At 44.4% G+C, this 18,159-nt stretch overlaps 1 protein-coding gene across 1 annotated transcript in view; it reads left to right on the top strand.

The window, feature by feature from the left end:
- Window positions 1-442: 442 nt before the first annotated feature.
- The window catches only part of LOC311125787 (scavenger receptor cysteine-rich domain-containing group B protein-like), a gene marked incomplete at both ends in the record, with an annotated part of 30,099 nt that continues 12,382 nt past the window's right edge, over window positions 443-18,159 (top strand). The window contains one exon of the mRNA XM_084199819.1: window positions 443-596. Within this exon, the coding sequence (XP_084055945.1) occupies window positions 443-596 (154 nt within the window). The remainder of the gene's footprint in view (window positions 597-18,159) is intronic.

Raw genomic sequence — 18,159 nt, forward strand, 5'->3', positions numbered from 1 at the left:
AGAGACGGAGTCAGAGAGAGAGAGAGAGAGAGAGAGAGAGACAGAGAGACAGAGAGAGAGAGAGAGAGAGAGAGAGAGAGAGAGAGAGAGACAGAGAGACAGAGAGACAGAGAGAGAGAGAGAGAGAGAGAGAGAGAGAGAGAGAGAGAGAGAGAGAGAGAGAGAGAGAGAGAGAGAGAGAGAGAGGAGAGAGAGAGAGACAGAGAGAGAGAGAGAGAGAGAGAGAGAGAGAGAGAGAGAGAGAGAGAGAGAGAGAGAGAGAGAGAGACAGACAGAGAGAGAGAGAGAGAGAGAGAGAGAGAGAGAGAGAGACAGAGAGACAGAGAGACAGAGAGAGAGAGAGAGAGAGAGAGAGAGAGAGAGAGAGAGAGACAGAGAGCGAGACGGAGACAGAGAGAGAGGGTCCAGTGCACTGACAGTTTGTGTGTGTTCCACCAGCCTGATGGGATCGTCAGTCAGACAGAGAGCCATGCGAGGCCAGCGTGTAGAGGAGTGTGTGTGCAGGCCGTGTGGAGGCTGGAAGGTGACCGTCTGGCTGCTGGCATCCCTGCTAGGGTCCCTGCTACTGGTGGCCGTCGGCGCGATGCTGCAGATCGGTGAGTGTGTGTGTGTGTGTGTGTGTGTGTGTGTAATGGAGTGATATTTCACCACTGCTCATTTTGAATTGGGAGACAATCTATTTTAACCCATAGTTGTCTGAGCTGAGTGTGTTTGCAGGGGGGAGAGGGGATGCGTTGGGGAAGCCAGGGGAGGGTTTGGGGTGTGTGTGGAGTCAAAGAGAGTCAGAGAGCCAACACTACAACGGCTCAAGGAGTGCTCCCCTTCTGTCAGATAAGTGGTTCTTTGTAGCTCAGTTGGTAGAGCATGGTCCTCTGGATTTATTTTGATTTAACCAGGAAAAGCCCATTGAGACCCAGAGTCTCCTTTTCAAGGGAGACCTGGCCAAGAAGGCAGCAACAATCAATACATTACAGAATTAAAACATACAATTTCATCTAGCCTAAAAAAAACATTTACACTTCTCTGTAACAGAGTCTCCCATCAACATTTACACTTCTCTGTAACAGAGTCTCCCATCAACATTTACACTTCTCTGTAACAGAGTCTCCCATCAACATTTACACTTCTCTGTAACAGAGTCTCCCATCAACATTTACACTTCTCTGTAACAGAGTCTCCCATCAACATTTACACTTCTCTGTAACAGAGTCTCCCATCAACATTTACACTTCTCTGTAACAGAGTCTCCCATCAACATTTACACTTCTCTGTAACAGAGTCTCCCATCAACATTTACACTTCTCTGTAACAGAGTCTCCCATCAACATTTACACTTCTCTGTAACAGAGTCTCCCATCAACATTTACACTTCTCTGTAACAGAGTCTCCCATCAACATTTACACTTCTCTGTAACAGAGTCTCCCATCAACATTTTAAATGCATTCAGTGGCACTAACATGAAGCATGGATTGTAGAGTATTCCAGGACTATGGTGCACAAGACGAGACGGCAGTCTTCCCTAATACTGTAAATGTCCTGGGGACTTTAAGTAGCAGCCACCTAGCAGAACGGGTCTGGTAACCGCTGGTGGTGAAGGAGACCAGACTACAGTAGCAACCACCTAGCAGACCGGGTCTGGTAACCGCTGGTGGTGAAGGAGACCAGACTACAGTAGCAACCACCTAGCAGACCGGGTCTGGTAACCGCTGGTGGTGAAGGAGACCAGACTACAGTAGCAACCACCTAGCAGACCGGGTCTGGTACCTGCTGGTGGTGAAGGAGACCAGACTACAGTAGCAACCACCTAGCAGACCGGGTATGGTACCTGCTGGTGATGGAGACCAGACTACAGTAGCAACCACCTAGCAGACCGGGTCTGGTAACCGCTGGTGGTGAAGGAGACCAGACTACAGTAGCAACCACCTAGCAGACCGGGTCTGGTACCTGCTGGTGATGGAGACCAGACTACAGTAGCAACCACCTAGCAGACCGGGTATGGTAACTGCTGGTGGTGAAGGAGACCAGACTACAGAGGTGAAGCGGGAGTTTACCCAAAAGGGCTTTGCAGATAAACACATACAAATGTAGCTTTCTGCGCATATAAAGTGAGGTCCAATCCACCATTTGGTACAAGGTGCAATGGTGGGTGAGTGACTTGGCATTTGTAATAAAGCACAAGGATGCATGATAAACAGAGTTCAGTCTCTGTACGACAGAGGAGGCTGCATGCATATACAATTTTTTATACAATATTATCCATATGAACTTTAAAGGACAACTTGTCATCCAACCATGTACCTGAGTATTTGTAGGATGAGACTTAATGGATAAGCCAGATGTGACAATGCTAACCTTCTCTGGCTGAGTGTGAGCTCTGGTAAAGGTAATTAATTTTGTTTTCTGTACATTCAAGACCAGTTTGAGACCATAAAGGGAGGCCTGCAGTGACTGAAAAGCAGTCCGGAGCTCTTCAACAGCCTGAACCAGAGAAGGAGCAAATGAATATATGACTGTAACATCTGCATATAATTTAGATGCAACTTTGCTGGTCCAAAATCATTCATACAAATTGAGAACAACACAGGAGCTAAAATGGAACCTCTATTCATCTCAAGAAAGCTAAACTTGTGATTGTTAGCATATACAAAGTGTTCTGTCAGAATGATACAGTGCTATGAAAAACTATTTGCCCCCTTTCTAATTTTCTCTACTTTTGCATATTTGTGATACTGAATGTTATCAGATCTTCAACCAAAACCTAATATTAGATAAAGGGAACATAAGTGAACAAATAACAGAACAATTACATATTTATTTCATTTATTTCATAAACAAAGCTATGCAACACCCAATTCCCCTGTGTGAAAAAGTAATTGCCCCCTTACACTCAATAACTGGTTGTGCCACCTTTAGCTGCAATGACTCCAACCAAATGCTTCCTGTAGTTTCAAAGCATCCCCAAAGCAGCACACTACCACCACCATGCTTGACCTTTGGTATGATGTTCTTACTGTGGAATGCAGAGTTTGGTTTTCGCCAGGCATTACTGGAACCATGTCGTCCAAAAAGTTATACTTTTGAATAATCTGTCCATAGAACGTTCTTCCAAGAGTCTTGATGATCATCCAGGTGCTTTTTGGCAAACTTGAGTCAACTTTTTGGACGAGATGGGTCCCATTATGCCTGGCGAAAACCAAACACTGCATTCCACAGTAAGAACATCATACCAAAGGTCAAGCATGGTGGTGGTGGTGTGATGGCTTGGGGATGCTTTGCTGCCTCAGAACCTGGACGACTTGCCTTAATAGAAGGAACCATGAATTCTGCTCTGTATCAGAGAATTCTACAGGAGAATGTCAGACCATCCGTCTGTGAGCTGAAGCTGAAGCGCAGCTGGGTCATGCAGCAAGACAATGATCCAAAACACACAATCAAGTCTACATGAAAATTGCTAAAAAGCAACAAATTGGAAGTTTGGGAATGGCCTAGTCAAAGTCCAGATCTAATCCCAATTGAGATGTTGTGGCAGGACTTGAAACGAGCAGTTCATGCTTGAAAACCCACGCGTCACTGAGTTAAAGCAGTGGGCCAAAATTGGGCCAAAATTCCTCCACAGCGACGTGAGAGACTGATCAACAACTACAGGAAGCATTTGGTTGGAGTCATTGCAGCTAAAGGTGGCACAACCAGTTATTGTGTAAGGGGGCAATTACTTTTTCACACAGGGGAATTGGGTGTTGCATAACTTTGTTTATGAAATAAATTAAATAAATATGTAATTGTTGTGTTATTTGTTCACTTATGTTCCCTTTATCTAATATTAGGTTTTGGTTGAAGATCTGATAACATTCAGTATCACAAATATGCAAAAGTAGAGAAAATTAGAAAGGGGGCAAATACTTTTTCATAGCACTGTAGTTCCTAAACCAATTTACTGCCCCTTCACTGAGACCAATGTTACTGAGTCTAGCTAGCAACAATTCATGGTCAACTGAATCAAATGCATTTGATAAATCAACAAACAGAGCGGCACAGTGTTGCTTTTTATCAAGTGCACTTATGATGTCATTTGCCACTGCTATCGCTGCAGTTGTGGTGCTGTGCCCCGATCTAAAGCCAGACTGAACAATCAATTAAGAAGTTTTTTTAAACTGTGAGTTCACTAGGGATTCATATACTTTGGCCAGGATAGGGAGTTTGGAGATAGGACGATAGTTATTAGCATCTGAGGGATCTCCACCATTTAGCAGTGGGAGGACATTCACTGATTTCCAAATGCTGGGGATGGAATTGGTCAAGAAAATGTGAGCCACAGGTTCAGTAATAATACCAGCTGTTATCTTTAAGAGGTAGGGATCCAGGTCGTCTGGACCTGCAGACGTTTTAGTGTCTATTGCCTTCAGTGCTTTATAGACCTCAGCATAAGAAAGAGGCTCAAAGTTAAAAATGGTTAACATGAGGGCCTATAAGCCGGAATCCCGCTTAAGAGACAGGTTGAAGCCTGCTTGACAGAGATGCTAAGCTGCTAGCCATCAAGCTAACGAAGTTAGTACCAGATGAGTTTTGCAATGGAGCCTTCTTTGTCCGGAGAACTAAATGAACGGTTCCAGCGCTGTAGGAGCTGTATCTATTACGCTTTGTTTTGGGACAAACCGGATCACTCTGAGTTCCAATGCGGCAATTGTTTACTTGCCGAGGATTATAGGCTTGAGGTGGCTTCCTTGATCACGCAGGTCGCCAGCCTACGTAAGAAACTGGGGAAAACGCAGAGTGGAATGTTTACATTTTCTACGCCGGTGGCTGGACGGCTTTCGCGCTTGTTGGATGCATCGCCGCCTTGTCGTTTGTCGTTATCCAACTGGCCGGTGTTGCCCACCATCTGATAGCTCCGTAGAAGGAGCACAGCATGAGGAGAAAGGCAATCAACGATGGTCGCATGTCACGAGCCGTGGAAGCCGAAGACAGCGACCTCAGAGATAGTTACGCCGTCCTGGAGCCTGATTTTCCTGCACCTTCGTCGCTGGGGGTGCCTGTGTCTGCGGCTGCAGTGCCTACTACTACGATTTCGAAGTCGACGTCGGCAACCTTCCGTCCCTGCTCTGGATCGAGCGTGGCTTCTCCATCAGTCGGCCTGCATCCTGTGAAGCGTGGGAGTGGGCGGATTTCCTCGTCCTTCACACCGGCCGTGATTTTGGGCAGCTCCATGGTAAGAAATGTGTTCACCGTTCCTGGTGCAAAAACAATGTCCTGTCCCGGAGCTTGAGTAAATTACATTACTAAGCTGCTCCCGAATGTACTAAGTCAGAACATGGAAATCGATTCTATCGTAGTCCATGTGGGTTTTAATGACATTATGAAGGGCAGCTCTGAATATCTGGCCCTGTGTCCTCTCTGAATCATTTACATTTACATTTACGTCATTTAGCACACACTCTTATCCAGAGCGACTTACAAATTGGTGCATTCACCTTATAACCACTTTACAATGTTTTATTTATTATTATTATTATAATTTTATTTTTTGGGGGGTGGGGTGGGGTAAGGGGGGGGTAGAAGGATTACTTTATCCTATCCCAGGTATTCCTTAAAGAGGTGGGGTTTCAAATGTCTCCGGAAGGTGGAGAGTGACTCCGCTGTCCTGGCGTCGTGAGGGAGCTTGTTCCACCATTGGGGTGCCAGAGCAGCGAACAGTTTTGACTGGGCTGAGCGGGAACTGTGCTTCCACAGAGGTAGGGGAGCCAGCAGGCCAGAGGTGGATGAACGCAATGCCCTCGTTTGGGTGTAGGGACTGATCAGAGCCTGAAGGTACGGAGGTGCCGTTCCCCTCACAGCTCCGTAGGCAAGCACCATGGTCTTGTAGCAGATGCAAGCTTCAACTGGAAGCCAGTGGAGTGTGCGGAGGAGCGGGGTGACGTGAGAGAACTTGGGAAGGTTGAACACCAGATGGGCTGCGGCATTCTGGATGAGTTGTAGGGGTTTAATGGCACAGGCAGGGAGCCCAGCCAACAGCGAGTTGCAGTAATCCAGACGGGAGATGACAAGTGCCTGGATTAGGACCTGTGCCGCTTCCTGTGTAAGGCAGGGTCGTACTCTCCGAATGTTGTAGAGCATGAACCTATAGGATCGGGTCACCGCCTTGATGTTAGCGAAGAACGACAGGATGTTGTCCAGGGTCACGCCATGGCTCTTCGCACTCTGGGAGGAGGACACAACGGAGTTGTCAACCGTGATGGCGAGATCATGGAACGGGCAGTCCTTCCCCTGGAGGAAGAGCAGCTCCGTCTTGCCAAGGTTCAGCTTGAGGTGGTGATCCGTCATCCATACTGATATGTCTGCCAGACATGCAGAGATGCGATTCGCCACCTGGTTATCAGAAGGGGAAAGGAGAAGATTAGTTGTGTGTCGTCTGCGTAGCAATGATAGGAGAGGCCATGTGAGGATATGACAGAGCCAAGTGACTTGGTGTATAGCGAGAATAGGAGAGGGCCTAGAACTGAGCCCTGGGGGACACCAGTGGTGAGAGCACGTGGTGTGGAGACAGCTTCTCGCCACGCCACTTGGTAGGAGCGACCGGTCAGGTAGGACGCAATCCAAGAGTGAGCCGCGCCGGAGATGCCCAGCTCGGAGAGGGTGGAGAGGAGGATCTGATGGTTCACAGTATCAAAGGCAGCAGACAGGTCTAGAAGGACAAGAGCAGAGGAGAGAGAGTTCGCTTTAGCAGTGCGGAGAGCCTCCGTGACACAGAGAAGAGCAGTCTCAGTTGAATGACCAGTCTTGAAACCTGACTGGTTTGGATCAAGAAGGTCATTCTGAGAGAGATAGCAAGAGAGTTGGCTAAAGACGGCACGCTCAATAGTTTTGGAGAGAAAAGAAAGAAGGGATACTGGTCTGTAGTTGTTGACATCCGAGGGATCGAGTGTTGGTTTTTTGAGAAGGAGTGCAACTCTCGCTCTCTTGAAGACGGAAGGGACATAGCCAGCGGTCAAGGATGAGTTGATCAGCGAGGTGAGGTAAGGGAGAAGGTCACCGGAGATTGTCTGGAGAAGAGAGGAGGGGATAGGGTCAAGCAGGCAGGTTGTTGGGCGGCCGGCCGTCACAAGTCGCAAGATTTTATCTGGAGAGAGAGGGGAGAAAGAAGTCAAAGCATAGGGTAGGGCAGTGTGAGCAGGACCAGCAGTGTCATTTGACTTAACAAACGAGGATCGGATGTCGTCAACCTTCTTTTCAAAATGGTTGACGAAGTCATCCACAGAGAGGGAGGGGGGGGGGGGGGGGGGGGGGATTCAGCAGGGAGGAGAAGGTGGCAAAGAGCTTCCTAGGGTTAGAGAATTTAGAGTGGTAGAAAGTGGCCTTAGCAGCAGAAACAGATGAAGAAAATGTAGAGAGGAGGGAGTGAAAAGATGCCAGGTCTGCAGGGAGTCTAGTTTTCCTCCATTTCCGCTCGGCTGCCCGGAGCCCTGTTCTGTGAGCTCGCAATGAGTCATCAAGCCACGGAGCTGGAGGGGAGGACCGAGCCGGCCAGGAGGATAGGGGACATAGAGAGTCAAAGGAAGCAGAAAGGGAGGAGAGGAGGGTTGAGGAGGCAGAATCAGGAGATTGGAGGGAGAAGGATTGAGCAGAGGGAAGAGATGATAGGATGGAAGAATGCGACGGCGCATTTCCTTCTGAGTAGGGGCAGAGTGAGTAGTGTTGGAGGAGAGCGAGAGAGAAAAGGCTACAAAGTAGTGGTCGGAGACATGGAGGGGAGTTGCAGTGAGATTAGTAGAAGAACAGCATCTAGTAAAGATAAGGTCAAGCGTATTGCCTGCCTTGTGAGTAGGGGGGTACGGTGAGAGGGTGAGGTCAAAAGAGGAGAGGAGTGGAAAGAAGGAGGCAGAGAGAAATGAGTCAAAGGTAGACATAGGGAGGTTGAAGTACCCCAGAACTGTGAGGGGTGAGCCATCCTCAGGAAAGGAACTTATCAAGGCATCAAGCTCATTGATGAACTCTCCAAGGGAACCTGGAGGGCGATAAATGACAAGGATGTTAAGCTTAAATGGGCTAGTGACTGTGACAGCATGGAATTCAAATGAGGAGATAGACAGATGGTTAGTTAGTTAGCTAGAATAGTTAGCATACTAGCTAGCCATTGCTTTCAGACAAAGAAGAAACCCCTCCTTTCACGGCACGAACACACAGAGAGAGCCAAGCTAACGTTAACTAGTCACCCATGTCCCGAATTCCTTGAACGACTCTGGCTACCAATATGTAAAAACAAAACACAAATGTAGGTTATAACTTATCCCTAGCAGCTACTGTTAGCTAGCCAAGTGCAAAGCTAGCCACTGAATTGACTCAGCCAGTTCGCGTCTGTTCGCTAGATCGTTCCAGCTATTGTTTACTAGTAGCTATCCAGGTAGCAACAAGCTAGCTAAATTTCAAGCACAGTAGCCACTTACTACCTAACGTTAACGGTTCAGACAATGAGGTTAGAAAACAGCTGAATGGTAGGCATTATTGTATGTAATTATTGTAGGCAGCCAGCTGGCGTAATTACAGGCACTCTCAGGCGTGAAACAACTATACCGTTGCTAATAGTTGCCAGTAGCTACCCGCCAGCTAGTCCAGGTGGTGGGTTAGCTAGCTAGCTTCGTGCTTCACCGGGCTCAGCCGAATACAATACTAACCTACAATAATTACATACAACAACCCACGATAACTACCTACAATACCTAACTACAATCTAAATACATAGTTTAAGCTTTACTCGACAAAGCCCAAACTATGTATAAAGCCAAGCTTACCCGACAACCTCCTCCTCTCCATAGCTCTCCACTGTAGATGGAATCATGACATTGAACGCTTTAGTAGGATTCTTGCTCTTCACAATTGGCTATGTGATTATTGCAGCTCAATGGGTGTAACTTTTGTTGACAATTTCGATACCTTTTGGAAACAAAACATGTTTTATAAGGAGGATGGGATCCACCCAAATCATTTGGGTTCCTGGATCCTTTCACAGCATTATAAGGCTGCGTTGAGAATGACTTAGCAATGACCCAAGCCCAGCTCAGCTAATCCCTACCATTGTGACACAGAGTTGTCAAAATGCTTCAGCAAATGTACATTACACCAGGGGCGTTGGTAGACACAATATAAGTACCCTAATTTATGTCCCTCTAACTGCCCTGAATGCCACCGCTGATCCTACAGCTATTGTGTGCAGTAACCAAGAACCAGACTTATACTGTTAGCACTGAGCCGGTGTGCCCAAGGAGGAAGGCCACTGTGTGCAGCTCACCCTGCACTAACATAAAGAACATGAGCACATCTACTGCTGCTAAGCTTCCCAGTAAAGCAATAAAAACAATCAAGCATCCCAGAAGAAAAGTGCTCAAAATAGCCCACGTTAACACATGTAGCTTAAGAAACAAGGTTCATGAAATCAATAATTTGCTAGTAACAGATGACATTCATATTCTGACAATCTCTGAAACTCACTTCGATAATACCTTTGATGATACAGTGGTAGCAATACAAGGTTATAACATTTACAGAAAAGACAGAAATGCCAATGGGGGCGGTGTTGCGGTCTATATTCAGAACCACATTCCTGTAAAGCTTAGAGAGGATCTCATGTTAAATACTGTTGAAGTAATATGGCTACAGGTTCACCTGCCTCACCTAAAGCCCATTCTGGTGGGAAGCTGCTATAGACCACCAAGTGCTGACAGTCAGTATTTGAATAACATGTGTGAAATGCTTGATAATGTATGTGATATCAATAGAGAGGTATACTTTCTGGGTGATTTAAATATTGACCTGCTTTCATCAGGCTGCCCACTAAAGAGAAAGCTTCAAACTGTAACTAGTGCCTGCAACCTGGTTCAGGTTATCAGTCAACCTACCAGGGTAGTTACAAACAGTACAGGAATTAAATCATCAACATGTATTGATCATATCTTTACTAATGCTGCAGAGATTTGTTTGAAAGCAGTATACAAATTCATTAAATGTAGAGATCACAATATAGTAGCCATATCTAGGAAAACCAAAGTTCCAAACGCTGGGCCTAATATTGTGTATAAGAGGTCATACAATAAGTTTTGTAGTGATTCCTATGTTGTTGATGTAAAGAATATGTTGGTTCGTGGTGTGTAATGAGGAGCAGACACTGCATTTGACGCATTTATGAAATTGCTTAGTCCAGTTACAAATAAGCATGCACCCATTAAGAAAATGACTGTAAAAACAGTTAAATCCCCGTGGATTGATGAGGAATTGATGAGGAAAAATTGTATGGTTGAGAGGGATGAGGCAAAAGGAAAGGCAAATAAGTCTGGTTGCACAACCGATTGGAAAACATATTGCAAATTGAGAAATCATGTGACTAAACTGAATAAAAAGAAGAAGAAACAATACTATGAAACAAGGATAAATTACATAAAGAATGATAGTAAAAAGCTTTGGAGCACCTTCAATTACATTTTTGGAAAAAAGGCAAACTCAGCTCCATGATTAATTGAATCAGATGGCTCACTCATCACAAAACCAACTGATATTGCCAACTACTTTAATAATTGTTTCATTGGCAAGATTAGCAAACTTAGGCATGACATGCCAGCAACAATTGCTGACACTACACATCCAAGTATATCTGACCAAATTGTGAAAGACAAGAATTGTAATTTTGAATTCCGTAAAGTGTGTGTGGAAGAGGTGTTGTCTATTAACAATGACAAGCCACCGGGGTCTGACAACTTGGATGGAAAATTACTGAGGATAATAGCGGACAATATTGCCACTCCTATTTGCCATATTTTCAATTTAAGCCTACTAAAATGCCCCAAGGCTTGGAGGGAAGCAAAAGTCATTCCGCTACCTAAGAATAGTAAAGCCCCCTTTACTGGCTCAAAGAGACAACCAATTAGCCTGTTACCAACCCTTAGTAAACTATTGGAAAAAATTGTGTTTGACCAGATACAATGCTATTTTACAGTAAACAAATTGACAACAAACTTTCAGCATGTTTATAGAGAAGGACATTCAACCAGCACAGCACTTACACAAATGACTGATGATTGGCTGAGAGAAATTAATGATACAAATATTGTGGGGGCTGTTTTGTTAGACTTCAGTGCGGCTTTTGACATTATAGATCATAGTCTGCTGCTAGAATAACGTATTTGTTATGGCTTTACACCTCCTGCTATAATGTGAATAAAGAGTTGTCTAACAGAACACAGAAGGTGTTCTTTAAGGGAAGCCTCTCAAACTTAATCCAGGTAGAATCAGGAATTCCCCAGGGCAGCTGTTTAGGCCCCTTACTTGTTTTCCATCTTTACTAATGACATGCCACTGGCTTTGAGTAAAGCCAGTGTGTCTATGTATGCGGATGACTCAACACTATACACGTCAACTGCTAATGCAACTGAAATAACTGCAACACTTAACAAAGAGTTGCAGTTAGTTTCGGAATGGGTGGCAAGGAATAAGTTAGTCCTAAATATTTCCAAAACTAAAAGCATTGTATTTGGGTCAAATCATTCACTAAACCCTAAACCTCAACTACATCTCGTAATGAATAATGCGGAAATTGAGCAAGTTGAGGTGACTAAACTGCTTGGAGTAACCCTGGATTGTAAACTGTCATGGTCAAAGCATATTGATACAACGGTAGCTAAGATGGGGAGAAGTATGTCCATAATTAAGCGCTGCTCTGCCTTCTTAACAACACTATCAACAAGGCAGGTCCTACAGGTCCTAGCTTTGTCGCACCTAGACTACTGTTCAGTAGTGTGGTCAGGTGCCACAAGGAGGGACTTGGGAAAATTGCAGTTGGCTCAGAACAGGGCCGCACGGCTGGCCCTTAAAAGTACATGGAGAGCTAACATCAATGACATGCATGTTAGTCTCTCCTGGCTTAGAGTGGAAGAGAGATTGACTCCATCACTATTTGTTTTTTTATGAGGTGTAGACAAGCTGAATGTACCGAGCTGTCTGTTTGGAATGCTGGCACACAGCTCGGACACCCATGCATACCCCACGAGACATGCCACCAGAGGTCTCTTCACAGTCCCCAAGTCCAGAACAGACTACGGGAAACGCACAGTACTACATAGAGCCATGACTACATGGAACTCTATTCCACATCATGTAACTCAGTCAAGTAGTAAAATCAGATTTAAAAAACGGATAAAACTACACTTTATCTAACAGGCACACACACAGCATTTGCAAACAAATGCTAACACATGCACTCTACACACACACATTTTAATATTGTACATTTTGTATTGTAAATACAGTTGAAGTCGGAAGTTTACATACACTTAGGTTGGAGTCATTAAAACTCGTTTTTCAACCACTCCACAAATTTCTTGTTAACAAACTATAGTTTTGGCAAGTCGGTTAGGACATCTACTTTGTGCATGACACAAGTAACCTTTCCAACAATTGTTTCCAGACAGATTATTTCACTTATAACTCACTGTATCACAATTCCAGTGGGTCAGAAGTTTACATACACTAAGTTGACTGTGCCTTTAAACAGCTTGGAAAATTCCAGAAAATATGTCATGGCTTTAGAAGCTTCTGATAGGCTAATTGACATCATTTGAGTCAATTGGAGGTGTACCTGTGGATGTATTTCAAGGCCTACCTTCAAACTCAGTTCCTCTTTGCTTGACATCATGGGAAAATCAAAAGAAATCAGCCAAGACCTACGAAAAGAAATGGTAGACCTCCACAAGTCTGGTTCATCCTTGGGAGCAATTTCCAAACGCCTGAAGGTCCCACGTTCATCTGTACGAACAACATTACGCAAGTATAAACACCATGGACCACGCAGCCGCCATACCGCTCAGGAAGGAGACGCGTTCTGTCTCCTAGAGATGAACGTACTTTGGTGCGAAAAGTGCAAATCAATCCCAGAACAACAGCAAACAACCTTGTGAAGATGCTGGAGGAAACAGGTATAAAAGTATCTATATCCACAGTAAAACAAAATAATCTGAAAGGCTGCTCAGCAAGGAAGAAGCCACTGCTCCAAAACCGCCATAAAAAAGCCAGACTACGGTTTGCAACTGCACATGGGGACAAAGATCGTACTTTTTAGAGAAATGTCCTCTGGCCTGATTAAACAAAAAATAGAACTGGTTTGGCCATAATGACCATCGTTATGTTTGAAGGAAAAAGGGGGACTCTTGCAAGCCGAAGAACACCATCCCATCCGTGAAGCACGGGGGTGCAGCATCATGCTGTGGGGGTGCTTTGCTGCAGGAGGGACTGGTGCACTTCACAAAATAGATGGCATCATCAGGAAGGAAAATTATGTGGATATATTGAAGCAACATCTCAAGACATCAGTCAGGAAGTTAAAGCTTGGTCGCAAATGGGTCTTCCAAATGGACAATGACCCCAAGCATACATCCAAAGTTGTGGCAAAATGGCATAAGGACAACAAAGACAAGGTATTGGAGTGGCCATCACAAAGCCCTGACCTCAATCCTATAGAAAATGTGGGCAGAACTGAAAAAAGCGTGTGCGAGCAAGGAGGCCTACAAACCTGACTCAGTTACACCAGCTCTGTCAGGAGGCCTAAATTCACCCAATTTATTGTGGGAAGCTTGTGGAAGGCTACCCGAAACGTTTGACCCAAGTTAAACAATTTAAAGGCAATGCTACCACATACTAATTGAGTGTATGTAAACTTCTGACCCACTGGGAATGTAATGAAATAAATAAAAGCTGAAATAAATCATTCTCTCTACTATTATTCTGACATTTCACATTCTTAAAATAAAGTGGTGATCCTAACTGACCTAAGACAGGGCATTTTTACTAGGATTAAATGTCAGGAATTGTGAAAAACTGAGTTTAAATGTATTTGGCTAAGGTGTATGCAAACTTCCGACTTCAACTGTATGTTATGGTAGAGTAGTGTGTAATAATGTGCTGTGTTATGTATTGTTTTATTGTATGTAAATTGTGGTTGGACCGCAGGAAGCCGCTAATGGGGATCCGTAATAAACACAATTACAAATACAAATATCATAGTTTATTGTAACAGAGCTTACATTACAGGCCTGGGCCCCACCATTATCAAAAACTGAACCAGCAGATATGAAGTGCTTGTTAAAACCCCCTACAACATCAGCTTTATCCTTCCCTTCATTAGAATTCATCATTAAATGGAAGACCAGAGGATACATTAGAACCTGACACTGATTTGATTAGCTTCCAGAACTGGGTAGGGTTGCTTAGGTTCTCTGTGACTGTATTTCGACAGAAATCTGATTTGGACTTCCTGATCAACCCTGTACATTTTGTTTCTTAGCGCTCTGAAGGAGGCCCAGTCAACAGGAGCATTTGTATGTCAAGCTTGAGCCCAAGATACATTTCTCTTTCTAATTAATTCTGCCAAGTTATCTGAAAACCAGGGATTGTCCCTTCCACTGATTCTAAATTTCTTCACATGGGCATGCTCATCACAAATGGACACAAATGTCATATAAAAATAGTCCCTGGAAGTGTCAACATCCGGGAATCAGTCTTACTCTGTCAACATTATGGTACAGATCATGTAAGAACGCTTGGCTCATCAAACTGTCTAAAATGTATTTTAAAAATATAACATGGATTGGCTTTGGTCATTTTTGTATTTCTAACGCAAGCAATTGCACAGTGATCACTGACATCATTACAGAATATCCCCGTCGATGTGTGTATTTGTCAGGGGTATTCGTTAGAAGAATGTCCAATAGCGTTGATTTGTGAGGTGCTCCGGGATTCGGTCTTGTAGGCGCATTCATTAATTGCGTAAGATTCAGAGAGTCACACAGTTCTTTAAAAAAGAGTCAGATACAGATGGAAGCATGTCCCAGTTGAAATCTCCTAAAAGAATGAATTCAGAGTCATTTAGCTTGTGCAGGACATCAGAAAGAGAGTAAAGTCCGTCTCCCGAAGCCGAGGGCGGTCTGTAGCAGTCGACTACAGTGACGTGGAAGTCCTTATATGTTCACTTTAACCGCAAGCAATTCAAAATGTTCGGCTTTAGAAATCAAGAAGAATTTCAGAGGCGTTAAACTTGGATTTCACATCAATTGCAACCCCTCCTCCTTTACTCATCCGATCCGTTCTAAAAAACCGTGTACCTATCAATAGAAATCAAAGATATTTGACACAGATTTCTTTAGCCAAGTTTCTGATAAAACCATTATGTCTGCATTTGTCGTATTGGCCCATATTCTAATCAAGTCTATGTTTGGAAATAGACTTCTGACATTAACATGCAAGAGGCCAAAACATGCTCTGTTTTTAAAATCATAGGGAGTCTGTAGAGATTGCATGGTATCTGCCGGCCCAGGGTTTGGTCGCACATTACCAGAGATCAACAATAAAAGCATAACAATATATCTCAGTTGCCCCAATGCGTGAGGACTTGGCGGAGCCAGCACCATTGTCACTAAAACGAGCTGAGTCTTTTCGACAAAGAAAAAAAAGTCATTAAAGAGTTTGAGATTTTGGAAGTATTCCATCAAGTGTAGGCCCACTTGCGTTTTGAGAATGGCACAAATGCAATTGCAGAGAGAGACCAAGTTCCTGGTGGTATTGACATGATGGTCTCGTCGGAGTGTTTTCGCAAATTGTAGGGCATAAGGCGAAGATAATTCACTCACCCATGGATCATTCAGCCTATTTAATCCAGGATGGCGTTGAGTAAAGATCAGGCACAGTAACAGATACATAATGTCGGTTTTTACTGGTCTTTCAGGTGTAGACGTTGTGTAGACGTTGTGTAGAACGACGTAGATTTTCCCACGGTGCATCAGCTTTTCCAATCTGGCAACCGATTCTCCACTTTTAGCCTTCAGTGCGCACCTGCGCTCCCATACCAGGCCTTGCGCGCAGACAGATGCTCCTGACTCGGCGCGCTCCAACTCCAAAAAGGTGTAGGCTAAAGTTCACGAGCAACTGAGTTAGAAGAAAAAAAAGGCCTTTTCATTCAGAAATATTTGTACAAACAAATTTAGTAAAATAGTTGTTATATACAGCATCTAACTTCACATCAAAAGTGTTTGGTTCTGTAGACAGGATTAGGGTCATTAAAACATAAAAACTCAGATCTCAAGGATCAGACATACAAACGGACAGACTGATTGGCTGCCATCATGGATTGCACAAATAGGCTCAGTTGGTAGAGCATGGTCCTCTGTAGCTCAGTTGGTAGCGCACGGCGCTTACAACGCCAGGATAGTGGGTTCGATTCCCATGATCACCCACACTTAAAATATATGCACGCATGACTGTAAGTCGCTTTGGGGGAAAAAAAGCGTCTGCTACATGGAACATGCTCTTTCCTTGACATGGACTGACCAGGTGAAATCTATTAACCCTTTTTGATGTCACTTGTTAAATCCACTTCAATCAGTGTAGATGAAGGGGAGGAGACAGGTTAAAGAAAACAATTTAAGCCTTGAGATAATTGAGACATGGATTGTGTATGCGTATCATTCATAGGGTAAATGGGCAAGATAATGGATTGAAGTGCCTTTGGGTTTGGTAATAGGTGCCAAGCGCACCGGTTTGTGTCAAGAACTGCAACGCTGCTGGGTTTTTCACGCTCAACAGTTTCCCGTGTGTATCAAGAATGGTCCACCACCCAAAGGACATCCAGCCAACTTGACACAACTGTGGGAAGCGTTGGAGTCAACATGGGCCAGCATCACTGTGGAACTCTTTCGACATCTTGTAGAGTCCATGCCCTGACGAATTTAGGCTGTTTTGAGGGAAAAAGGTGGGGGTGCAACTCAATATTAGGAAAGTGTTCCTAATGTTTGGTATACTCAGTGTATATATATACAGCTCTGGAAAAAATTAAGAGACCACTGCAAATTTTTCTTAAATCAGCATCTCTACATGTATGACAGCCATTCTATTCCGGTGTCTGTTGAATTCCAACACAGGCACACCTCATTCTACTGAATTAGGTACTGATTAGGTGATCACATTCATCAAATCTTATTTAACGAGGAAAAGTATAAAAGCCACTGCTGTGGTCATCACTATCCTCTTGCAATAGGACCAGCTGGATGGCAAAAACAGTGCTAATAGTACCTCAAAAGTAATATTAATCAAAAAATAACTATTTACCATGCCAAAAGAGTTGAAAAGGAAAGTTTTGAGTGAGGAAAAGAAGGGTTCAATTCTGGCTTTACTGGCAGAGGGATACAGTGAGCGTCAGGTTGCTTCCATCCTTAACATTTCAAAGATGGCGTTTCATAAGAACAAGGTCAAGCAGCAGACATTGGGGACAACAAAGCTACAGACCGGCAGAGGGCGAAAACGACTCTCTACTGACCGGGATGACCGCCAACTCATTCGAATGTCACTCAACAACCGTAGGATGACATCAAGTGACCTACAAAAAGAATGGCAAATGGCAGCTGGGGTGAAGTGCACGGCGAGGACGGTTCGAAACAGGCTCCTAGGGGCAGGGCTGAAGTCGTGCAAAGCTAGAAAAAAGCCCTTCATCAATGAGAAGCAAAGAAGAGCCAGGCTGAGGTTTGCAAAAGACCATAAGGATTGGACCGTAGAGGACTGGAGTAAGGTAATCTTCTCTGATGAGTCCAATTTTCAGCTTTGCCCAACACCTGGTCGTCTAATGGTTAGACGGAGACCTGGAGAGGCCTACAAGCCACAGTGTCTCGCACCCACTGTGACATTTGGTGGAGGATCGGGGGGTGCTTCAGCAAAGCTGAAATCGGGCAGATTTGTCTTTGTGAAGGACGCATGAATCAAGCCACGTACAAGGTTGTCCTGGAAGAAAACTTGCTTCCTTTGCTCTGACATTGTTCCCCAACTCTGAGGATTGGTTTTTCCAGCAGGACAATGCGCCATGCCACACAGCCAGGTCAATCAAGGTGTGGATGGAGGACCACCAGATCAAGACCCTGTCATGGCCAGCCCAATCTCCAGACCTGAACCCCATTGAAACTTCTGGAATGTGATCAAGAGGAAGATGGATGGTCACAAGCCATCAAACAAAGCCGAGCTGCTTGAATTTTTGCGCCAGGAGTGGCATAAAGTCACCCAACATCAATGTGAAAGACTGGTGGAGAGCATGCCAAGACGCATGAAAGCTGTGATTGAAAATCAGGGTTATTCCACCAAATATT

Source organism: Coregonus lavaretus (genome assembly GCF_964263955.1).
Source record: "Coregonus lavaretus genome assembly, contig: HAP1_SCAFFOLD_3625, whole genome shotgun sequence".
NCBI classification, from domain to species: domain Eukaryota; kingdom Metazoa; phylum Chordata; class Actinopteri; order Salmoniformes; family Salmonidae; genus Coregonus; species Coregonus lavaretus.